Source organism: Drosophila elegans, unplaced genomic scaffold (assembly GCF_018152505.1).
Source record: "Drosophila elegans isolate 14027-0461.03 unplaced genomic scaffold, ASM1815250v1 contig_476, whole genome shotgun sequence".
NCBI classification, from domain to species: Eukaryota; Metazoa; Arthropoda; class Insecta; order Diptera; family Drosophilidae; genus Drosophila; species Drosophila elegans.
Window position 1 is genome coordinate 16,465,491 of NW_024545863.1, and position 24,560 is coordinate 16,490,050.

A 24,560-nucleotide genomic window follows, 5' to 3' on the forward strand; every position below is an offset into this window, starting at 1 on the left:
CTCGTCTATCGATATCGATAAGTAAGCGCGTTAATTTACAAAATGTTTGCTTTGTTATTGCTCTTTTTGTTATTGTTTTCTTTTTGTGTTATTAATTCTTTTAAGGAGCATTAAATATGTCTTTTTTCCAAATGCTAAGATTAGGTTTTTCAAAATTAAATAAAACTCGAATTCACCTGTTAAAAATAGTGTTTTTTGGGTAGAAAAAAGCCCAAAGACCGAGCCACCTTACCCAATTACCTCACAAAATCCTTCATTGTTTCGAATGTTAGAATTTAAAGCACACATTTAATTGCACATGCCGAACGAAGCGATCGTGTACTCAGGACCCTACGAAGTGGGACGCCTTCGTCGCCGGCGGGATCGACGGGTGGAGGAGTATCTCTTCAGGCGCTCCATTCGCACCAGCAACCCGCCGCTCGAGGTCACCATGTGCCGCATCACCAAACTGGTGGCCTACTTCATCGTCTTCTGCGTGCTGCTGGCGGCCTTCACGGGCGGAATGGCCGTGCTGGTGATGGCATTCAGCATACCACCGGATAGGCCAGGATACAGCAAGTTTCCCGGACTGTGCATCCAGCCCGGCAAATATGTGGGCGACCAGAAGCAAATAGTGTGGAGCATACACAACGAGAAGGAGCTGGGTGCCATCCGGCGGCAGCTGTCGCGCATCGTGGAAGGGTACGGCCTTGAGGGCCCCAAACGCATGTTGGCCTGCAATTTGGACGACAGCTGGGGCTACGCCACCGGTAAGCCCTGCATCCTGATGAAGCTCACCCAGGCGCTGGGCTTTGAGGCCATCACCTACAATGATGCCATGACCCTGCCCGACGAAGCTCCCGACGAACTGTACGACTACGTGGTGGAGCTGGGCATGGAGGAGCGAATAAAACGGATTTGGGTGGCCTGCCAGGTGAAGAAAGAAGATGGACTGGATGTCAAGATTGACTATGTGCCGGATCGCTATTTCGATGCGGAAGCCTTGTTCACCAAGGGCAATGTCTTCCTAAACGACTCTTCGGATAACGAGGGCGGCACTTACTTTGAGGATCCCAGCCTGAGGCGCCTCATCGGCGTCCAGTTCAGCAACATACCGCCCAACAGGGACATCGTAGTTCGCTGCCAGGTGTGGGCCAAAAACATACCACTCTATATGGGCACGGCCAGACTAATGTTGCGACTGACGGCGCCCTTGCAGACTACCACACCATTGTTACTGGACGAGTGGTACGACTGAGGCCTGTTGCCCCTATAAATGTGTCACTTGATCTTAAGAATATCCTGTTGCATTTATTTAACTGAGTAGATTGTTTAAGGACAATTAAATGCCACCTTTGCATGCAAAAATACAAATAAATCAATGATCAATGAAATCTATACTATATGGTCGGGACCGATATGGTCCGTTTTGAAAAATTACAAAATTCACGATTAACTTTTATTTTTTTTAAAGTTTTATAATCGTTTCCAATATACAGAGTAAAGATTCTAATCTAATCCTAATAAGAAACATCTAATTTCCGAATTATATGAGCACCCATTAAAAACCATTGAAGCTATGATGAATTTCACTTCAAATATTCGATCGTTTCTATGGAAGCTATATTATATTGTTTTCCTATTTTAATCAAAATTAAAAGAATTCTGAACTGTTAAACCACTTCTATATCCAAAAGAACTTTACAAAAATTGTAAATTAGAAAAGTCAAAATTTAATTAAAATTTTTATGTTACTATTCCGATTGTTTTTTTTTTTGGAGCTTTATGATATAGTCTTTTGATTTTGATCAATGTGCAAGTGAATTAAGTTTCAAACAGCACACAATCCAATAAGCCCTTTGGTTTTGTTTCTATCATCAAAAGTCAATAGATTTTTACCGAATAAAGATATACAGTAGCCTACGAGTAACGATTATAAAAATCAGATTTATAGGGGGCAAAACTAACTTTGCCTTACTTACATTTTGGAATATTTTTCCATCGAGCTGTTGTTGAAGCAAAACTGAACTAAAACTACCGCCAGGATGCCCGAAGATGTGATGGTGGCCTCGGGGGAGTACAAGCTGGTCAAGCAGTCTCGCAGGGATGAGGAGAAACGCCGCAAGAAGGATCTGCCGTGGTCGAAGCGGATATTCGACATAGACGAGCACAAGCTGTTTGGACGCACCGCCTGGGCCTGGACGAGGATTACGCTCTTCTATCTGCTCCTGTACTTCTTGATTCTCGTCATAGTGTGCTTTTGGCTTTGCATATTCCTACTGGTGATCATCGAGCCGAACCGGCCACGCTGGCTGAAGGGTCCGCCAGGACTGTCGATGGCCCCAACCAACGCATCCGTGCTCGCCTGGTACACGCACTTAGTGTCCAATGTCTATCCGATCGCCGACAAAATCGACGAGTTTCTGAACAAGCTGAACGACAATGCCATCGATTTCTTCAGCGAGGCAAACAAGGACACGGTGTGGGGCTACGGTTCGAGGAAGCCCACCGTCTTCATCAAGCTGAACAAGGTGATTGGCTTCCAGCCGGAGACCTACGACACTCCGGACGACCTGCCCAAGGAGGTGCCCGCCGGTCTCGACGACACCGTGCAAAAGTACGCCGGCAGCCCGAAAATCTGGATGACTTGCGACACCTCCAAGGCCTTCGACACCGAGCTCGTCTTCTTTCCGGGACCCTTCTACGAGGCCTCCGAGAAGATGACTGGTGTGCAGCGCGTGGTGGCCATCCAGCTGAACAATATGCCACCAAATAAGAATATATTCGTCTGCTGCAAGGTCTGGGCCCGCAACATTCCCATCGACCATAAGTTCCAGGGCAAGGGCCAAATCAAGTTCGGTATGCAAATGCGCGTGGGGACCGCCAAGAAGGAGGCTATCGATCAGCTCCATTCGACCACCACCGACGATCCCAAAGTAGTTCCTGCTCTAGCAAACAATCCTCCGCCACTAGATAACCCCGAAGATCGTCTCGGTGGATTGGATATGCCTCTATCCCCCGAGCTAGAGCCGTCCCCGAATGAAAAGCTGCAGGAAAAACCTGAAGCTGAGCCCCTTACGGAGCCACCCAGCTAAATTGAATTTTAATATATCCATAACCAAACTGTTACTTGAAAATATTTTTGACTTCTTGATTTAAAAATTAATAGGTAAACGATAATTTCTATACCTAAACGAATGAACTTTTAAATTGTCAAAATTATATACAAATGTTATACATACACTAGAAAACTTCAACTTGTTATTTTTAATTCAATTCTTTCGATTTACATAATAAAATTTGAATAAAAAACTTTAAAAACTTAGCTCTCAATTTTTTTCCAACTTAACACATAACTCATTAAAAATTTGGTATATTTTTTTGTAAGTCCGTATATTTATGAATTTAAATTATCCACCCAGAAAAAAACATAGATAGAAATAAATAATTTGTGTGTACAACATTTTAATATCAAATATTAATATGTAGTGTAGCTTTTATAATGGCCTTTAGGATAAAAAAAGTTTCGAATTAAGTGATATAAAATCAAGTTACATTAAATTCGCAGAAAAAAAATTTTTTGTATCAATCTTCATTAAATTAAAAATTTTCCAACAACTTGGAGTCCCCTTATAAATTTTGGTAACCGACCAGCCCTGGACTAAATGCCGCTGATATCGATGATTTCAAACTGTCGGCGCCCACCTCTAAGTGTGACCGCAGCACTCACGATAGGGCCTCGGCAAAATCGATACTCGGCCTATCGGAATCGAAGTATTTTGCATGAACATCGAACTTCAGCTCCGATTCGACACGCAGTAACTAAACAACAAAAAATTCATTACTAATATAATACTGCCACCGATTTGCAAGCGCGAAGCGATCCCGAGAATAGGCAAATCCCAGTCCCCAGTTGTACGTCATCATTTGAGTAATAAATCAGCGACAAATCGCAAAATTGCCATTGAAAGTCCGCCCGCAAGTGTGTGTGTGTGTATGTGCGTATGACTCGTGCTTTTAGCCGACAATTGGAGAAAAAAAAGGCATTAGTAATTAAAGCGCCGCTAATTTAGTCAAACAGAATCATAAACATAAACAAAAAGTCCAAGTGCATCCATTTGGCAGCGAAACAAACACCTCAGTGGTTCTAACAGATATATAAATTAAATATAGAAAGTGCGTGTGAAGGTTAAGCGGCTCGAGTGCAAGTGCATTTACATTTGGAAATAATAAAATCACTAGTCAGCTAAAATTCGCCAGCAAAATCGCATTTAAATCTAATTCTGTATTCTTCACTCTCTCGCAGCGAATCAAGCAGGAAAATACCGGATAATAATTGGCAAAGATGCAGATCAAGGAATTGTGAGTATGCTAAAATAACATTTTTTCTTTATATTTAAATTTGTTATTTAAAATGCCTAAAAAGCTGTGCAAGCCGCAAATGATTTGTGACAAATCGATTTTATGCTCTCTCCATGACATTCGCTCTCTCCTACTCTCTCTCTCTCTCGCTCTGTCCATGTCGCGTGTCGTTTCTCTCTCTATCTCTCTTATTAGAATTGTTTTTGCTGTATTTTAGTTTGCGGGCATTTTCCGCAGCAACAACAAAATATTGTGTTTCTTATCAGCCCCCCCGCCGCCCCCTTCTCCACGCCGCCCAATCTCCCCCCTTACTTTCTATCTCAGGTATTTTGCAGCTGTGGGGATGACGTAATGAGTTCTAAGTTGGATTTGGAGCTAAGTAATCCATCTTATTTCTTATACGAATTCCCACTGCTAATTAGTTTTAGCAACTCCTTTGAGTCATCATACAAAAATTAAAAAAAAAAAAAATAAGGTAATGGTATTCAGACGCTCAGCGTCGCCACGTTGTCGATTATGCCTTTTCGTGAGTCACTCTCTTTTGCGCCTCTCTTTTTTCCCATAACTCTCTTTTTCGGCATTTGGCACTGCGATTTAATCAAACAAGTTGTTAAGTACGATAATGTCGTTGCGTAAACCCCATTAAGTTGAGTCACTCGCTTTAAGCTGGAATCCTTTTCGGTGGAAAAACTACAACACGACATTCTTCTCATTTGCAAATTTCTCACGTTTTTCTCCTTCTCATTTTGGCTCCCCCTTTTGGCAGTGATACTTTTAATTTATTAACGGAAATTGCCAAAAGGCTGAATTCAAATGGCCCGGATTATAATTGATTTTGACTTTGGCAGCTGACAAAAAAAAACAGGGAAAATCAAATCAGATTGCACATAGGATTTTAAAAGAAAACTCAATCAGACGATGTAAATCTAAGCTTTCTTATCATTTTGTTTTTTTTTTTTTTAAATTCGAATTGCCGCTCTTACACAATCTTTCACAACAATCTGATAATTGAACTTCTATTGACCATAAAGAGAGCCTATAACTGATAATTGATTGATTACTTTGTAAAGCTTTTTATTCTTGTTCAATGCGAAACTATTTGTTGGCTTAAAGTTTTAAAGTATTGGTTAAATGATCCATAAACTTATTTATTATTATTAAACTTCGTAGAATTGTAGCAATAGAAAGCTATTTCTTTACCAACTTACTCTAAAAAGAAAAACAATACTCTGTTTGCTTTAATTACACACAATTGTATACGTAAATTTATGCCTTTTTTAAACGGAAAATAAACCAATATGCGCTGTGTAAGTTCAATTAAGAGTCCATTTGTTATAACAATAAAGAAGTTTTATTTGTTATAAGTTTATTGTAATGAACCATACTCAGTTTAATCAAAAAATGTATTTTATCTTTTAACATTAATGGACTTAATTTGAATTGTGTCATACATAAATTAAAAAAAAAAATTTTTAAGAGAACGAGGAGTATTTACCGCACAAAAATGGTTTTTGTAAGAGTTTTAAACGAAATGCCATGTATTAAAACACCCATAAGTTGACAGAAGCAATCTTCATGTGGTGCATTAATCTTTAATTGTTTTCGATGTCGTAATCCCCACACGAAGCTTTTAGCATTTGCTATGCAAAATGTTTTTTCCCTCCAGATTTTCACATTTTTTCGTCTGCCGGCTGTTGGAGTGTAAACCATTTGGCAATGAAAATTTCAACACCATCATTAAATGAAAAATAAAGGTGGAAATACAGCCAACGCGTGCCGAGGCAGGCTGCTCCAGGTTGATAAACAATTTTAAATGGCAAAGGGGCAAAGTGGAAAAATGGATCATAGGCAGTTAAAAAAAAGCAAAAACAAATTGTGATAGACCACATTTTGCATGTTTCATCTGATATTTGTTTTTTTTTTTTGTGCACAATAATGGTTTAAGTGCTTCACTTTATTTTTGACATTAGTAGGTCTTTATTTAGAACAACAATTGATTGTGGACAAACGTGCAGTTTATTCTGTCAGATTATAATCAAGCCATTCATTTTGATAATATAAGTGCTATTAATCAGTAAAGAATAATTAATTAATCAAATTAAAAAAATCTTAAATTATTTTATAAAATTTAATTTCATTTCCAATTTAATACCAAATGTTATTGATTCGTATGTATTTTCTTTTCGTTTATATGTTTTTTAAAACGTATATTTAACTACCCGAGTAGTCTACGCTTTCGAATTGTACAATAGTTATTTTGGACCTGTTTGACTGTATTAACTGTAAACTTTTAAACAAACTCAGGTATTTACTTATATTAACTTTAATTTCTCATTATTACAGTTACAAAGTGTAAGGCCTTTAAACTTTCATACTTCTCAATTATAATCTATGAAAGCAAGAGCTTGTTTTCAATTTCAGTCCTCGATGGTACTCGACATAAACTAACCCTAGCGTGACTTTTACTGCCCCAACTGATTGGCTTACTTGGTATACCACATATGTATCCATCAGATACAGCCCTCCTCACACCCCTCTCGTCCAATCCACAATCAATTTGAAAATGGCACGAGCTCCAATTTAGTTCCGCCATTTGTGTTTTTATATGTACTGCGATAAGATAACACGCAGCGTTTGGTTTTTCGTTTGTGTCGTAGTTTTACTTCGCAATGTGGTACTGTTTGTACTCATTACATGCCTCGAGTGTGTGAAGTTTCAGTTGTTTCGAAAATGGTTGGCAATTGAGTGTGACTGCTGTTAACCGCCAGCTTAAATGAGTACCGATAGAAGAGGAGTATGCCACCAGCAATCTAAATCTATTTGTAATTTATCAAAAAATGGATCACAAATGGTACAAAACATTTAAATTTCATGACTGACTGCTCTTAGCTAATTTAGGGCTCCGCTTTGAAAATAAATTGCAATTGCAGATATCATGGTTGAATGGCAAGTTTAAAACGTTTAGTTGCTAGGCCATCGTATGATATTGGCAAATGGCTAGTTCCTGAAGAATATATATAATTGAAAAAAACTTATGCATAAAAATTAAATAAATGGTAAGCTGTCTATAAAATATAAATAAAATATAAATGAAATGAAATAAAGATACTTAAAATGTAAAATAGTTTTTGATAATAAGTTCGTGGTAGAAGTACAGATTTGTTTGGTAGTCATAGGTTCAAAAGCAACATTAATTAAAGTGCTCTGAATAACGCGTTGCTTTGTTATTGATTGACTCGACGGACAATCGCTCTGTGACATCTTTACTGCGGGTAAATTAATTATTACTTGGCTTTGGACTTCAATTGCGGCATTGACCAGTGGGTGGCCCTCAATAATGGCCACCATAAGAGCCTTGGCCGAGTGCTTTCCCCTTGGCCCACACACACGCCCACTTCCAGATGCGGACACACAGCGCACAACACAATCACTTTCCATTTTCAATTATGCCAAGAAGAGCAAACAAATTTCGCCTGTTCATGGCCACAAAAGAGGATTGAATTGAGGGGTCTCCCGAGTGTTTCTTTCGGCAACTTTTGCCTCATCAAGAGTTCTTCAATACACGCCTGATGTTGTTTGTTGCTTTGTTTTTCGTGACTCTCCTACCAACCTCCGCCCCCTCTTAACCCCTCCATCCATGTGAGGCGATTTCTTTTATGTTTCTGTTTTCGTTTTTGCATAATTTCTTTATTGCTCCCATTGTGCTGTGATTCATAGAAAACCTTCACAAACACAAGACCATATCTTTTGATCTTTCGCATTGGGATATTCGACGCAGTTAGATGTTGATTCGACTATTTAGTTTCACCCTCACTTCTTGGAAATGTATCTATTTACTTGCATAAACTAAACTTATTGAGAACGAACTTTTGTCACACAAACACGTTCTGTTTTCCGCTTTGGGTTCCGCCATCAGTTTGTCTTCTAATGATTTTTCTTTTTTTTTTTTTTGGGATTTCAGATTTTACGAGTTTCGTTAGCATTTCCCAGTAATATAATATGGCTTTTTGTTACCGAAGAGAAAAAGTTTGGTGGATGAAGGCAGCGGAATAATTTTTTATGGGCAATTATTTGCGCAAAAGTTTTACAATCTAATTTGATTAAACGACAAATGCTGCGTCGAAATTTGTTGAAAAGAAAAGTTATACTGTTTGCATAAATGAAAGATTTGATAATGTCGTTGAATTCATTTATCTATGTAGTTAACAATAAGACAATACTTGACTTTCAGGGGATTGGCCAAATTCAAAACATAAATACCTTGCCTTATAAATTCTGTGTTAAATGAATGTTTAATCAATTACCCTAAGCTGAAGTCTTAGTTACACCCCGTTGTACATGAACTTCAAGAACCGAATTCCCTCGTTTTGATTATGCAATGGTTAAGTGAAGTTCCAAATAACTTCATTAACAATTAAACACCGCAACACAATGTTTTCTCTTGCCCTAAGCCCCTTTATAGTTCTAACTTTTCGGTGCCCCTGCTCCCGACACGCACAAACTCCTAAATTATTTGGGGAAATCCCTCAGATGAACTCAGGCGAAAGTTAAACATAGAAGAGGCATTATCTCCTCTCCCTGTAAAGCTCTGCTCTGCGAACTTTAACCTTTTCAGGGGCGACGCGTAGTTTGCCAACTTTTGAGTGGGCTGCGTTAAAGACTAGGTCCCACTGCCACGCCTACCAGTTGCTCAAGCCGACTGGCAATTAGGAAACACATCATTACGAGTGTCAACAGTGGGCCAAAAGGCTAATTGCGTCTGCAAGACACCCAGCAAACAAAGCACCGAATTTCCCCCTTACTTTCTCCCGCCACTTTGATTGTTCTCGAGTCGTGTCGTGTTTTCTTGTGTCGCATTGTTTGGCATTTGTGTATTACACATTATGTGATGTGAGCAAGCGACAACGGATGGCAGGCCATAAAGCCGGGCCAGCACGAGGTTCTGGTTCTTTATGGCCAAGGAGCTCTAGTTCGCACCTTGTGAATGCAAGGAAGCCAAGGTTTCCCTCGCACCGGGGGAGCAATTTAGCCTTTATTCGCAGGGAAATATTTCATTTGCCAAGCCGTTGACTGTTGACTTTCCTTGGATTACAGTTTGTAGCTACATTTTGTACCTTTAAAATAAACGTGGTAAATTCCCAGAGCGCAAGGAGAAACACCAAATGATTGGTAATAAACATTTATTATAAGTTTTCAACTTTAAAATTTTTTTCTTGAATGTAGTAAACCAGTTAACTACTAAACTGAATGTTTATTTTTTAATTAAAGACCAAAAAAGTCAAAAATAATAAATAAATAATATGCTTGTTGATATTAAATACGTTTTTATTTATTATATAAAGAGCATTTTTCTTCGTTGGCGTTGTCCTTCGGCAGAGGCTGGTAAAATTTTTGAAATTAAATGGTAGCCGCCAAAACCGCAACAAAAGTCAAGCGATGCGAACAAGTTTCAAGGCTGGCATAATTATATGGGGACCCAGGACATTTCCTGCAGCTCCCCCCACCCCCTCTTCCGCTGCCTGTCGACCTTTTTTTTGTGTTAATAAGAGGATGAGTGTTTGGCCCGGAAGTGGGTGGCTGGGTGCTCATATGCATGCAAATAAAATCAGAAAAGGCTTGGAAAACTTTCATGTTGCTAGCAGTTTTGTTATGCGATTTTTGTTAATGCGACGAGCACTTATGTATGTAAGCTTTTAATTAAAAATATCATTTAAATTGTCTAGTGGAAGAAACTTTTTTGCCAGACATAGTTAAGTAGACCATTCAATTAGCTGATATGATTTTCCTTTAAATCAACCCACTAATTCCAATCTAATCTCAACAAGAATCAATTGACTTCGATTGCTTGGCTATAGACAGAGTTGTGGATGGTCATTCTCACAAGTAGCCTAAAGGTTGTGGTTGCATACTTTAGGGCTTGAGCACTTTGCACAGACAATGTAAAATCAGCTTGAAGGGCTTCTAATTGTGCAAATTTGAGGCAAATATTTACAATGCATCTTTGAACTCCAAGTGAACAAAACAATTTGGCAAAATAAATTTATCTCTCAAGTTATTGGCTTCAACTTAACAAGATTATTAAGTAGTTATCTAGTATAGTAATTTATCGAGTTGATTGAACAATAAAACAATGGAATGTGAACAAAGTATGCTCTCAGTTAAAGCGGATGCGGTCAACAAATAAACTATTTCAATGTGTTTACTGACTTTTGTTGTTTTTGTGCGGTTTCCTCCTTTGTTGGCAAGTGACAAACTGCAAAATCGAGTTAACTTGGTACTGAAAAGTTATCTGATTACCGTTCATTTTAAAGTGGAATTAAAAAAGGTTGTTGTTAATTGAATTTCATGGCTTATTGTTGATTTTTTCATATTTCCCACTCCCGCTGAATCCGATATACCCGTGTGCTCGCCGGGGAGTTGAGGGTATCAACAGCTTTTTGTGAACGGGCCTGGTATTTAATTAAAATGGTTATATTAAACTTAATTAAAATCGTGAAGCCTTTATGCATACATTCGCTGACACAGTCATTGTTTTTTTTTCTCGTTGCAGCCGTGTGACTTTGCCATTGACTGTGGAAGAGGTAAGCGAGTAGTTAGCTGGTGGAAAAGCCCGCTGCCTTACAGGAAGTAACATCCCATCTCCCCCTTTCTGCTCCACAGTATCAAGTTGCACAATTATTCTCGGTGGCCGAGGCGTCAAAGGAAAACACGGGAGGCGGCGAGGGCATCGAGGTGTTAAAGAACGAACCCTTCCAAGACTTCCCCCTGCTGGGTAAGCTTTCTGCGATTCATAATTGATAACTCCGGGTGGACATTTAATTTCCCGTTCTCCCTGCAGGTGGCAAATACAATTCCGGTCAATATACATATAAGATCTATCATCTGCAATCAAAAGTTCCAGCCTACATTAGACTATTGGCACCCAAAGGATCATTGGAGATCCACGAAGAGGCATGGAATGCCTATCCCTATTGTCGAACGATTATCACGGTAATTGAGGGAGCATTAAATGAGTGCAATAAATAAATGGGGGGCTGGAAAACAAAAACTAGTATTTCTTCGGCTTTCGATAAGAATCTGCGTGAGCCAATCTGATAACTCTGATTATGTTGCACTTCTAGAACCCCAAATTCATGAAAGATGCTTTCAAAATAATCATCGACACGCTGCACGTCGGCGATGCGGGCGATTCAGAAAATGTAAGTCAAGGATCCACAGCATGATCTAACTAACTTTTGTTCTCTTCTTTTCTCTCCACAACATCACCTCATCTCATCCATGCATTTGATTGTGAATACTAACTAACCGCGACTAACCACATTCGATCAACCTGCAATATGATTTTGACAAAATTCCACAACCCTATTTGTTTGGCTTTGTTTTGGTTTGGTTTTGTAATCGTTCGGTTTTCGGTTAAGAATCCTGGGTATATGAATAATAACTTTAAAATAGACGTATACTCGAACCACATTGAAAATGACATTGGCACTATCGAGAACGTGAGTTTCGTTTATTATTTGTGCCTCATTTGCTGTCCGCTCTGTTCAGCTTTGTAGTTCTGATCCGCCATCGATCCATGTGCATGTCTCTATGTAGTAAACGCTTTCAATGTTCCATTTTGTACGCTCAAGTTAAGTAGTTCTAATAAAGTTTGTCCCGGTTTTTGCTTTTACAGGTGCACGAGCTGACGCCGGATAAGCTGAAAATGCGGGAGGTGGTGCACATTGACATTGCCAACGATCCGGTCCTGCCTGCGGACTACAAGCCCGATGAGGATCCAACCACGTAAGCAATAATTTGAGCCCTGCCCATTGAGTGTCGCATTCACGATTCGACTATCCTTTCAGCTACCAGTCAAAGAAAACGGGTCGCGGTCCCCTGGTGGGAGCCGACTGGAAAAAGCGAGTGGATCCTGTCATGACCTGCTACAAGCTGGTCACGTGCGAGTTCAAATGGTTCGGCCTGCAAACAAGAGTAGAGAATTTTATACAGAAGTCGGAGCGTCGCCTTTTCACAAACTTCCATCGGTAATTGTCTATAAAGGAGTTTTTAGAATAATAGCTTTATACATTTTTAAGAGAATTATCAGTAACTTATAACTGATGATATATCTATATATATATATATATATAGATATTTTTGTTTAAAAATCATTGCTTTAAAAATGTATTTCTTCAAAAGCTCTATTTAAATTAGAAACAATTTTTTTTTTTTAAATTGCTGATCTAAATTGTTAAGGTGTCTAAGTAAGGAACGTTCAATTCAACATTTTATATTGTGCTGTTAATGTGTATTATATCAGGATAGATGTCTTGAGAGTCGACGCATTTTAAACAAATCTGATTAGGCTAAACTTTTAAACAAAACTATAAAACCTCCTGTTAACATCTTAATCTTTTTCCACTTTAGCCAAGTTTTCTGTTCAACCGATCGCTGGTACGGTCTAACAATGGAGGACATCCGCGCCATCGAGGACCAGACCAAGGAGGAGCTGGACAAGGCGCGGCAGGTGGGCGAGGTGCGGGGTATGCGCGCGGACGCCGATTAAGTGTAGTAGAAAATTGTAAACAAAATATGTGTATGTAAAAACCAGGCAAACCAAGAACTAAAAGGCAAAACAATACAGATTAATGAAATTGAGATAAAATTGCATAAATAAATTTACGATACAAACTAACACCAAGCAAACAAAATGAAAATGAAAAAGAAAATGAAACGAAACGAAACGAAATGAAAGCAATGTGAAGCCACAGCGTCAAGCAGCGTCAACCGAAACAAAAGAAAACTAAGAAAACACCAAGTGTACGGCAACCGCAGCAACAAAGCTTAGTTCTAGTGTAGCACACACGACAACAAATTTAAAGAGCCCGAGAAACTGTTGCAACCGCAGTAAGTTAGTTAAGTTCCTTCCACTGCACTGTATGTAAAATGTAGCCAGGATAGTGAGCAAACACACAGGACATCTGTTGACGGCACTCTCCTCCACGCTTGGCCTGCATCAAGTCAAATCCAATTGTTTAAGTTGCATTTTGTAAATTGAGAAATAAACCAAATGACAGTTAATGTAAAAAGTTAAACGCAAACATCCTGTATGACCTGTATGACTAACCCAGAATCGATGATAGAAGGGCGAGAGGTGGGAGCATTTTGAATATGTGATTTTCTGAATATATGTATATGTACATAGGAGCCTATGCAGGCATGTCTATTTGCATTCATTGGCTATGCATCTGTGGTCTGCATTTGATTTGCATTTCAAAAAGTCAATGTAACAATCCAATCTCAAGAAATCCCAGGGAATTGAGGCAGAGACTGGGGGGATTGGATTGGCTGTGCAAACAGTTGCCTTCCATGGGTTAGTTTGAATGATTTATGAGCCGCTTGCAAGTTGAGTTAGCTGCGAGTTACGATTGCATGCATTATGTTCCATCTTGGCTGCATGCAATAACATTTTAAGATTGTAATGCGACTTGTCCAAGGAAATGTGTATTTTCGTTCTCAAAACTTTTCAAACACACGAAGACACTAGAAAACTGCCAATATCTAAAATGCCCAAAATAAAAGGAGATCCTTAAAGTAAACCACCTTAGATACACCGTACTCTTCTGCTGTAGGCACATATCCTCAAAAACGCCTCGAGTTTTTTACTATCTGCCACTTAATTCTGCTCAAATGAAGGAATAACTCTTGAAATCTATGCAAAACTATTGATCTATCTATGAAACGTCCATTTTAAAACTATAATCTCTACCAAAACCAAAAATATTGAAAGCTTTTAACAGAATCATCATTCATTGTAAAGCTATATTTTCATGATCCAGAAACCCACATTCACGATGATACCATGACGCACTTGTGCCCAGTAAAAGGGATAAAAGCAAAAACAAGAAGGCGAATGAATTTAATTGAACCTCATAGGCTTAAAGCAGTCAGCTAGCACCATATGGTAATGGGGAATGGAAATTGGCTGGGGAGAAATCAGGGGATTTAAATATATACTGCATACGGAATGGGGACAAGCAGCTTTTTATTTTTATAGCCAATCGGTTCGAACACAGGCATCCACTTAGCACACTGAATACAATATTAAACATTTGTACATACATACATACAGAGAGGACACTTGAATCGGGTAGTACTTTAAAAATATAATAATGATAAAAGCGAAATGCGTTACGATATATTCCATAAAGTATAAATTGCGTCAAATTGTTATTTGCTGTGAGTTCTCGTTTGTTCTCGTTCGTTGGTTGATTGAATTGGTTGGTTCAATTATTTACTCAGCTACCCATATATGTATGTGTACAATTTACATTTACCAGAAAAATAACTTTTTGCCAAGCAACGCTCTAAATGTTTACTCGAATTTACTTCAACTAATTCAGAGGATGTGGAATGTCTAAAGAGAAATGCGTATTCCCTAAAGTGATCCAATACGAGGAAATGGCTTTGTGGGGGGTAAGCGAAAAGCTCGGCCTGGTCGAGTTTGAATTTTCTCCAACTTTATTTGTAGCAAACTGTCGAGGGACTCAAACTTCAACAATAACTCCTTTTAGGTCCCATCAACCCCTACCAATATCTCATTTGTATGGCACACATCTAGAAGGAACACCAAAATTAGGCATTAAAATAAAATATACACAACCATTTAGACAAATTATAAGATACAAACGGAATTCTCATTAAACGAAAGACAAACGAAGTACGGATCAATAGATCGACATAAAATTAAATTTCAATATTTGAAATAAATTCGCGTTCAATTTTTCTCGTAAAAAAAACCAATACAACTAAAGCAAAAACTATTTAATTAATGCTGTTAATTAAAGTATAATTTGATAACGTAATACAAATGATAATAATAATTAAATATATATATATATATATATATATATACACCATAAACGATTTTTAAACTAAGCTGAATAAAATTGATATATGAGTAACAAGTTATAAGCTGTTAAAAATAAAACGAAACCAAATAAAATGAATACAAATTGTATTGTAGTAATTATTTTAATTGACGAAAATAAAGCATTATTAATGATATATAATATACGAATGCTACTAGTTCCTTTATTGTGTACGCCGATTAAAATTGACTTGGGTTACATTAAATTAAACCTCCACATCGGCCAGCCAGAAGAACTGACGCACCTCCTCCTCGTTGGAGGGCCTGCAATGTGGTGGCGGCGTCATCAGCGAGTTGCGGAGCGCCTTCATGGCCAACATGTTGCGCTTCACTGCCATGGACAGGTCGATGATGCGCTCCGGATAATGGACTCCGATCAGGCACTCGTACTGCTCCTGCTGCTCGGCAGACATTCGCCAGGGCTCGTGACTGGGGAAATTCAATGGTAAATATGAATAAGTGATCGATGTATTACATTGGAGTGAGATATTAATCATTCTTTGTTATTGTTTCTTAGTAAAATATGAAAAACAAAAGTCACAATTCTGACTGATTGTACACCCAAAAAAAAATCATGGTAAATTCCAATATTTTCACTTTAAATCAAATATTTTCGGAACGGATTTGTGTTTGAATCAAAGTGTGTTACACTTTCATTTTTATATTAAGTGAAGAAAATTTAATTTTAAATTTGAAGAAAACCGAATAAAAGTTTTTATGGGATAAATCAATTAAATATGTTAATTTTTAGTTTAGTAAGTTTATACTTTGATAAACAACTACATTTCAATAATTTAATGTTTTATATTATTATGGGGGTTTTCTGTGGGTGTAAAATCGACGTCATATTAAACGCATTAGTGATTTTTGCTTATAGTTACCAATATTAAGTATACGACTGGGTTAACATCATCATTTAGTTTACATTAAAATTTGATAGATTTTAAATAATCTTTTGCTCTAATAATGTTCACTTTCGTGAATTTTGTATAAAAATGTCCTTTAGTTATAATTGCCTTCACTAGCGAAACTTTTTATGAAAAACAAAGTAGAAGTAAAGCACTTTTACAAAAAGCGTAAACGACTAGTTAAACAGAAAGGTTAGCATAAACTAGTAATTTTACAAATAAATTTTACGTTAGTAAAAACAAAAAAAACGACTTGTGCAGTATTAGTTTATGAACCAGTTATCCTCCTATTAAAACATTAGTTGAAGAAAATTTATTAACAGATGGTAAAATTTAATTTCTCTCAATAATAGCCCTTCACTTGAGTCAATCGTTTTTATTACAAGTGCAATTTTTGTATGTTGTTAATTAGCCATATAAGGGAACTATCGAACTTCTTTTTGTGAAACTTCTGATCTTGTTATTTAGTAGCTTGCTTTTTTATATTCGCCCAAAAAGAAACAAATTCCCTTTCTTATCTTTACATTCCCTGATTGAGGATATACAAATTTTCTATGTAAACCATTTTAGGGTCTAGCTACGAAACTCACACAAACTCCTTGGGCACATTCATCAACTCCGGAACGTAGTGCTTGATATAGGCTCCTTCCGGGTCGAGTCGCTTGGCCAGAGCCACCGGGCAGGTGACCAGCGAGGAGTCCAGCAGCCGCTCGAAGGCCGAGCTGGAGACCCACATCCAGTTGCCGGCGCAGACTGACCAGTCGGCGTCCAGCAAATACTTCAGGAAGTGCTGCAGTCCGTGCTCCCAACTCTGCCACATGCCGCCGCGCGTGAGGAAGGTGGCCACCGTGTTGCGCAGCGTGTGATGCAGCCATCCTTCGGCCAGAAGCTGTCGCATTGCGCCATCGATCAGCGGGAATCCGGTTTGGCCGAGACGCCAGCGCTGCAGAAGGTCCTCGTTCGGCTTGGCCCACGGAATGCTCAGGCAGATCTCGTTGCCATCCATGCGATCGTAGTTCGGATTGTTCACCGACATGGTGTAGAAGTACTCCCGCCAGATGAGCTGGCCCGTAATGTGGGCTCCGCCCGTCATCTGAACGCCACGCACACAGGCACGCAGCTGGACATTCTTGAAGAGATCGTGGACGCACCAGTAAAAGCGGCGCACCGACAGACAACCGAAGCGCAAGTGGGCGCTCATCGACTTGGGCTTGTCCAGGATGTTTGGCGACGCCTGGTTGGGCAGATAGAAGCCCCGCTCGAAGGCATGCTGCTCAACCTTCAGTCGCTCCTCCAGCAGAAGGAGCGCCTGCGTCTCGCCTCCGCGCCAGTTGATCTTGGCCAGAAAGCCCATGTTGTCGCCATAAACGTTGAAGTGCTCCGGCGTGGGCAGCCGCTCGAAGTAGCCAAGACTCTGGCGCATTTCGGGAGCCAGCTCCACGAAGGATGCGTTCTCGAGCTGAGCATCGGCGGCGGGACGTGGTGGTAGCCCGATTATCTGCACCGTGTGCTGCAAGATTAAATAATTACAGAATTTTACGCTTGAAAAACATTTTTTTTATCTAAACATAGTTTTATACACATAACTCTCTCCTAAATTCTTAAAAGTGATTTTGATTTCTATTTTAGTTTATCTACCAGTATAAATAAGTCAATATATGCACCGTTTCCTGAAAATTGTTTAATTACCGATTTTAATTATTTAAATTAAAGATAGTTTTATATAAAACTCTCTTTTAAACTACAAAAAGTGTTGATTTCTAATTACAATTTTTACCCAAGCATTGGAAAGAAGTCATTTCTATTTTAGTTTGTCTAAGAAAGAAGTCACTACCTTAAGGCATTCTAACTTAACATATTAAGGGATTTAAAAAAATATACAGAATAGCTGAATATTATTATATTTTTTATTATACAATATAAAATCTAAAAGCTAACAGTAACTTTTATGGAGCTAGATCAGCTCGTCTGGAATATTTAAATATTATATGTCCTTTTTATGCTTATTTATTTTCATTCAACTTAAGTTTTTGAATAATGGAATTGGATAAACATTTACTAGTGCTGTTTTTATATATGTGAACATTTTTTTTTAGTTTTACAAATAGATTATATAAAAGTCAAGATTAATTGATTTGAAAAAAATTGTGTGTTATAATGAATATTATTTTATATTTAAAGGTCATATTCCTCACCAGAAACATCTGATAGGTAAGCGGCGGAATGCCCCCATTGGTGTCGATCACCGTGCGTGGATCCCACAGCGTGTGCGACACCTTCTCCACAAAATCGATTTTCAGTTCCCGGCACAGCGAACGGACGCTTTCATCGCGATCATTCCAAATTGGCTCGCAATCCTGCTCCATGCAGATCCTGTGAAGACGCACTTGCTCGTGCAGCCGCCGGAAGATGTGTGCCGGCTCACCTTCGAAGACGTGGAGGCGACCACGTCCTTCGGTCGCCGCCTGCAGCTGCTCATCGATGTCCTGCAACGAGTCCAGCAGGAAGCGCATACGGTTGTAGCCCACGCACTTGGTTCCTGTTCGAAAACATAGGGTGAGTTGTTACTAAATTTCTTTACTTTCTATATATATTATATGAACTTATATTCCTTCTGCATTTAAACTTTCAAGTTACATTTAAGTTTTAAAGAGTTTGGGACATTTTAAAAGTTTCGAAAAATTACATAAATTTAAATAACGATTGTTGATTGATTTTTTATGACCAAGCGTGAACAAGATATGGAAAAACTGCCAGATTAAAATGATTTTATTGTGTTTTACGGATCAAATATATATAAAAATCAAAATTTGTTTTTTTTTTCATTATATATAGTCACTTTAGAACTTTTTGTGTAATTTGTACTGAAAACTCCAAATACTTTTGCAATATAACTGATATATCACATCGCACATTTCTCGCTTTTTTACACTACAACGTTTCTATTTTTAAGACTTTTAATGACATCTTTTTTATATTTAATCATATCGAATATATTTTTCTTTTCCACTTTAAGCATGTAAAATTATTATCTGTTAAAGTCTCACTGGAGATCTGTTTCATTTTGCGGGTTCTGCCGAATTAAAACAATTTCAAAACCTTTAAGACTGCACAAGTATATCCAAATTATGCATTCTAAACAAGTTTGCATGTTTAAGTGCCACCTTTCAGCTATCTGCAGCTTTTTCGCACACAAAACGTTGAGTTCAACTCGTTTTCCATTTTGCATTGTAATAATTGTTTTCCAGCTTTTCCCCGCAAAGCGGCTCTTATCGGTCAAGTTATGGGTTTTATGGAAGCCTCCATCTCTTTCTACCCTTTTTCACGAAGTGAGCTTTTTAAACGCTAGCACAAAAGGCATTATACTAGCGTATTCTGGTTTGCTCTCAATGTCTCTTTACCCATTTTGCATTGTCTTTCTATATCTCTCTCAGCGATTCGACAGCGTATTCGCAAAACCGCCAGCCGCAAATCGCATTAGAACGCATCGTTTGTTTTGTTCTACCATGCAAAAGTGCATTAGATTTTCCCTGCCCCTTTCGCAAACCCTTTTTCCACATTTTCACGAGCAGCGAGTTCGCTGAATTCGCAGGGGATGGGGAAAGCGGGAGTATTTGATAACCGAAGCAAGTCGCAAAAAAAAAATGATATTAGCTCATAAGTAGAATGAGCGTGTAATGGCAATCAAGCTAAAAGTTTTTGTAATTTTAACCCACTAAAGACCTGTTTATGTTGTTATGTTATTTATATTTCTGTTCCTTTTTTTTGTTTATGTATTTATACTAGTTTAGTTAAAATATATGCACAAAGACTAAACCCAATATTTAGGAAATGTTTTAAATAAATTAAAATGCTATATGGTTTTGTTTAAATTAAAATTGTCAAACCTACAAAAGAGTGCAGGTCTACAAGGTCTTTATTACGTTTTTTAAAGAATTTACGTCTTAAAATTAAAATTTCGAATTTAATTTATATTTTTTTGTATTACAAAATAACTAATATTTTGTGATATGATAGTAACATTAAATATGTACCTATTATTTGTTAAATTTAAATTTTACAAGTTAATTGGGCTTTAAATATATGTTTTTACTATATTGTAATTGTTTTGTTTTTTGTATCTGCCATTAATTGAGACTAATTTCCAAACACTACCATGTACGGGCGCAATTTAAACTATAGTTGGTGTATGGCAAATTCTTGGCTCACCTGCACTCTCTCCATCGAATATGAACACCGGTATTAGGGCTATACCCTGATCCTTGTCGGCGAGTGCGGCCAGCAAGGCGGGATTATCGTGCAGCCGCAGTCCGTGGCGAAACCACATCACATTCGCTCCCCGAGTGGCCATCTCCATCTTGTATTGGGCGCAATCAAACAGTGATCGCTCTCAAGATCGGGGAGAATAGTTTTCCAGCTCAGAAAATTTCGAACGAGGGAAACTCTTTTTTTCCGCTCACGCGACGCGCTCGCGCCGGCTGCTAATTGGCGAATGAGAATGTGAATGCGAAATTCGAGTGCTTGTCCGACTGCAGCTCAACGTTTCCCGCTCGACGCTAAACGCTAAATCAAATCGGGCGGCAGGTGGAAGTGAGATAGAAATAGACCAGTGGGAATTGCATACGGAAAAAAAATTGTGCTGAAGTCAACTTTTTAACTCATTCATTATTTTACATATATTTTGAGCGATACAATCAATAATTATATAAGAATTTTTTTTTCATTTCTTTAAGAAAAAAGTATTTGTGATTTTTTTTATTTTTTTCTAATTTAACAAGTTGAAAAAAACGTTTTAAAATATTACAGACAAATCTTTTAGTTGCTACAATATATAATTTCTTAAATTCTGATTTAAGTAATTCTTTTATTCGTTCGTTATGAGCTTTTTTTTCCAAGGACTGTTTTTTTAAGGTGTTTAAACCATTGAAGAATTATTTTTATTTTCTTAAGTATTTCTTGAATTAAGCACTTAAACGACCAGTTTTTCTCCCTGTGTGCAAGCGGGCATTGTGAACCGGTAACTTGAAGCTACCGGTTCGAGTGCGTCAATACAAAAAGCTGGTGATGTGTGTGTGCGAGGGGGTGACTGTGTGCATGGGTGCTTGTGTGCGCATAAGTGTGGTATTCTGCTTGCACTTATGGCACTGCGCGGCGCTCTGTTAGCTCAGCCGAACACCCCCCACCCAATAAGTCCACCCTCCAGCTAGCCACCACCCCATATCGTTTTCCCTTGCGCACAGAACCCAACTGTTGCCGTTTGTGACGTGGCGAGCTTTTTTCGAGAAAGCAAGTTAAACCTTGCGGAGGGCTCAAGGTCTGATTTCTACCCTTTTGAATAGGGCTTTCACATTTAAGTTTGGCAATCATGAATGTATAAATAGTGTACAGTAGAAAAAAAATGTTATATTTGATGTTTAATAGAAAAAATCACAGTAATTTTTTTACAATAAAAGTTTTAAATAACTCTTATTGACGTTTCCTGATAAATACTGTTAAGACATCTCTATAACTCAAACTTATTTCGGTATCTGTTAAAATAGAAAAAAAGATTTTGATTAAAACGTACGTCTTTATATAAGATTTAAATTATTTTTATTGAGATTGATTTCGGGAATAAAAATTTTAGAGAAAAGGATTAAAGCTTAGAGCCAAATAAACAGGGAAGGCCATATTTTTAATTAACTTTTGGTTTTAGGCAAGCATTGCCTCAAATGCAAAGCTACATTATATTCCCATATTAAAGACATTTAATGTCTTTCATTTTTTTTATCATTTATAAAAGTTAATGTTTTTAGGGTACCAAAAATTCGATAGTGAAATCAGCGAACTCCTTTGGCATAGTTACCACAATCATAGGCCATAAGCCCCCTGTCAGCTTTGAGTAATCTTTCCTCACTCCCCCTTTAAAAAACGCCGCACATTAAAGGCCCCATATCCCTGGGCAGTCTCAACCATCCTTGTTGCGAGCAAAACTACGCACTTGCATCACAAATACTTTGGCATTGCATGTTGCCCAGCCAACGACAGCACCATCATCAGCCCCAGAAGCAACAACAAAAACAAGGACCAAAAGGAGGCAACGTGCGTAAGGGAATGTCAACTGCAAAGCTCGGCGATGCACGTGTCCTGGCAACAACATCAACTAAAGTAGCAACAACAACAGCCGCTGCTTGCAACAATCAGACGAAGTATTCAAATGATGACGATGATGAGGCTTCTGTGGTTGGACTACGCCCGAAACCAGGATGAGATAGGGATGCGGAATGAATGGGGGATGGTTTGAAATGGGTGAAAAGTGTACACAATGAAGTGGGGACAAACCAGTGCAAAAGGTTTCGCACAAAGGAATTTTCCTTGCCTTGTTAGCTTTTATAAAACTAATTTACGTTCATTGGATGGAAGAGCTTAGAATGGGACTAACAATTCCGAATTCTGAGGAATTTTGAAATCTCCAAAACAATGCATTAAAAAAACTCATATTACTCATACGCCAGGTAGTTTTTGCAAGAAACAATATCCGGTTTAATGCAATGGTTTCATGTTCAAATAGTTAGCCTTCAATTTAAATTGAGAGTGCTTTCAAAAGGAACCATAATGCTGAAATTTGTAGATTGAAATCGTTATTGGGAAAGAATAAACTCTATAACTCATACGCCAGATGGGACCAATGGATTTTTTCTTGATATTTGCTGCTGCGCTGCCATCTTTTCAGTTTCCTTAAAAAGTAAGCTAATTTGGCATTAATTGGCATTCATTTACAAAGTGGGTGAAAATAATGATATTTGGGGGCTTGAAACAATTTATTTTATAAACAATTTTAAGCTTTCTCAGTTGCTACAATATTTCATGGTTCTTCTTTCCATGCATGTCTTACGGATATGAAAGCACTTCAACAAATTGTAATAGATTACTTGTTCATAACAATGATTTCCCTTCCCTTCCCAGTTGCTGGTGCTATTATGTGGCTTCCAATTTTGAACAATAGGCACTTATGTAAGAAGCACTTGTTTTTTGTATTCATTGGTTTGAAGCTCAAAGAAAAGTTCCTTAATTGCGTATTTCAATTGTAAATTGTGATGGAAAACACTTCCAGGTAAGACCAGGCATTCATAAAGACTTGCTATGGTTTCCCTTCCTTTCCCGTGTAGTAAACTGTTCGACCATTGCCAGGTTACCCCACACCATCACTTATCTTCCAGCCAGCAAGTCCCCAGCTCAGGTGCAGTGGATCTTCCGTTCACCTGCCGGGCGCAGGCTGCTAGTTTCATTCTTTCGCTCAACACGTCACCAAGGACTTGAGGGGCATCCTTTGTGCAATCAGCAGCAGCACATCCTCCCACACAGCTCCAGCCCGTGTGTTTGTGTTGATGCTTCGCTACATTACATGATTGCCAGGCTGTGGACTGCAGCTTGTTAGTGAACAGTGCTGTCACGCATTCAATTTAAAAAAAATAGATAGATACCCAAAAACCCAGATAGCCAAAGGACAAAAACAATATTTTTTATTGTGGACTTAAGTATTTTTAAATCATAGTCATAAAACTTACATAGAAATTAAATGTACAGTTTTCAACCTTTGATCCAAAATAATTCCTTGTCCTTTGGTTTTTGTTTTTTAACTTGGCTTAAGTATTACCACATCTAAAAGGTATAGTATATTTAATCTATATATCTTAACTTAAACTATATTATAACAAAAAAAAATGTTTGCTCAAAAAACGTGTACTTATATGGTTTGAATGCCAATCAATGAAAACTATTAATAATCTAGACCATTTATTAAAATTATTATACAATGAAAAGGTGTGTTACAGAGTCTGATTTTTACATAAAATAAAATTTTGGTCAGAAAAACCCTCTTAAGATTGCTTATAAGCCGGTTCAAAGCTATGTCCTTTAAATTTAGCTTGGAAAAAATAGTACAAAAAAGTACAAATCTATCTGAAACATGTCAGCACAGGTTAGTAAAGATTGCGCAAGGAATGCTCGCCTGCGTAATTTTCCTTTGGAGCATTTTCGGACGAGTTATATGAACAATATGCTACAATTTACGTTGTACTTCCCATTTTACACATTTCAAAGGATGAAGACCTCTCACATGCAGGCAATCGAATCTACAAAGCAATCCATCACACTTTTGTTGCCCGTTTAATAAATCGAATTTCTTGTTGAGTGATCCGGACAGGCTGACAATGTCAGATTGAAGTCGGTGATGGTTGCATGTGTACACAATTAAATGAATAATCATTGTTCACATTACGATTGACAGAAATCTGACAAATGCCAAAATTTTCCTATGCCATACATACATATACAACAAGGAAATTTACTGTCTGCTTAGCAGATTCTGCTACCCAAACCAGAGTCAGTTGACAAAGCAAATCCTTGCCAAGCATATA

At 38.1% G+C, this 24,560-nt stretch overlaps 4 protein-coding genes across 5 annotated transcripts; 3 read left to right on the forward strand and 1 right to left on the reverse strand.

Moving 5' to 3' along the window:
- The first annotated feature begins 65 nt into the window (after positions 1 to 65).
- Positions 66 to 1,368, forward strand: LOC108135734 (sodium/potassium-transporting ATPase subunit beta-1). The gene has a single exon (XM_017256567.2). The coding sequence runs from the start codon at positions 299 to 301 to the stop codon at positions 1,235 to 1,237; it is 939 nt and encodes a 312-aa protein (XP_017112056.1). The 5' UTR covers positions 66 to 298; the 3' UTR covers positions 1,238 to 1,368.
- Positions 1,369 to 1,852: 484 nt separating this feature from the next.
- LOC108135740 (sodium/potassium-transporting ATPase subunit beta-1) lies at positions 1,853 to 3,230 on the forward strand. Its single transcript, XM_017256574.2, has one exon. The coding sequence runs from the start codon at positions 2,025 to 2,027 to the stop codon at positions 3,072 to 3,074; it is 1,050 nt and encodes a 349-aa protein (XP_017112063.1). The 5' UTR covers positions 1,853 to 2,024; the 3' UTR covers positions 3,075 to 3,230.
- Positions 3,231 to 3,740: 510 nt separating this feature from the next.
- Positions 3,741 to 13,418, forward strand: LOC108135816 (phosphatidylinositol transfer protein beta isoform). Of its 2 annotated transcripts, none has more exons than XM_041709251.1 (9): positions 3,741 to 3,894; positions 4,286 to 4,341; positions 10,892 to 10,922; positions 11,002 to 11,113; positions 11,180 to 11,331; positions 11,760 to 11,840; positions 12,017 to 12,126; positions 12,189 to 12,368; positions 12,751 to 13,418. In XM_041709251.1, exons 2-9 carry the CDS (start codon positions 4,325 to 4,327, stop codon positions 12,887 to 12,889), a joined length of 822 nt encoding a protein of 273 aa, XP_041565185.1. In that variant the 5' UTR covers positions 3,741 to 3,894; positions 4,286 to 4,324; the 3' UTR covers positions 12,890 to 13,418. The 2 variants fall into 2 exon arrangements, with proteins under 2 accessions (XP_041565185.1, XP_017112180.1); XM_017256691.2 differs by lacking the exon at positions 11,760 to 11,840 and adding an exon at positions 11,463 to 11,540 and having other exon boundaries at positions 3,742 to 3,894.
- A 1,905-nt stretch (positions 13,419 to 15,323) lies between these two features.
- LOC108135815 (cryptochrome-1) lies at positions 15,324 to 20,664 on the reverse strand. Its single transcript, XM_017256690.1, has 4 exons — positions 20,371 to 20,664; positions 18,357 to 18,700; positions 16,752 to 17,671; positions 15,324 to 15,682 (listed from the first exon to the last, which is right to left on the reverse strand). Exons 1-4 carry the CDS (start codon positions 20,516 to 20,518, stop codon positions 15,460 to 15,462), a joined length of 1,635 nt encoding a protein of 544 aa, XP_017112179.1. The 5' UTR covers positions 20,519 to 20,664; the 3' UTR covers positions 15,324 to 15,459.
- Positions 20,665 to 24,560: the final 3,896 nt, after the last annotated feature.

What these genes read in the sequence shown, in the direction of transcription:
- LOC108135734 (XM_017256567.2), top strand. Translation starts at nt 299, where the DNA reads ATGCCGAACGAAGCGATCGTGTACTCAGGACCCTACGAAGTGGGACGC.
- LOC108135740 (XM_017256574.2), top strand. Translation starts at nt 2,025, where the DNA reads ATGCCCGAAGATGTGATGGTGGCCTCGGGGGAGTACAAGCTGGTCAAG.
- LOC108135816 (XM_041709251.1), top strand. An exon ending in TGCCATTGACTGTGGAAGAG is followed by an intron (nt 10,923 to 11,001) that starts GTAAGCGAGTAG and finishes TCTGCTCCACAG; the next exon opens with TATCAAGTTGCACAATTATT. An exon ending in ACATTGGCACTATCGAGAAC is followed by an intron (nt 11,841 to 12,016) that starts GTGAGTTTCGTT and finishes TTGCTTTTACAG; the next exon opens with GTGCACGAGCTGACGCCGGA.
- LOC108135815 (XM_017256690.1), bottom strand. Translation starts at nt 20,518, where the DNA reads ATGGAGATGGCCACTCGGGGAGCGAATGTGATGTGGTTTCGCCACGGA. An exon ending in ATTCGATGGAGAGAGTGCAG is followed by an intron (nt 18,701 to 20,370) that starts GTGAGCCAAGAA and finishes GTTTTCGAACAG; the next exon opens with GAACCAAGTGCGTGGGCTAC. An exon ending in TTACCTATCAGATGTTTCTG is followed by an intron (nt 17,672 to 18,356) that starts GTGAGGAATATG and finishes TTAATCTTGCAG; the next exon opens with CACACGGTGCAGATAATCGG.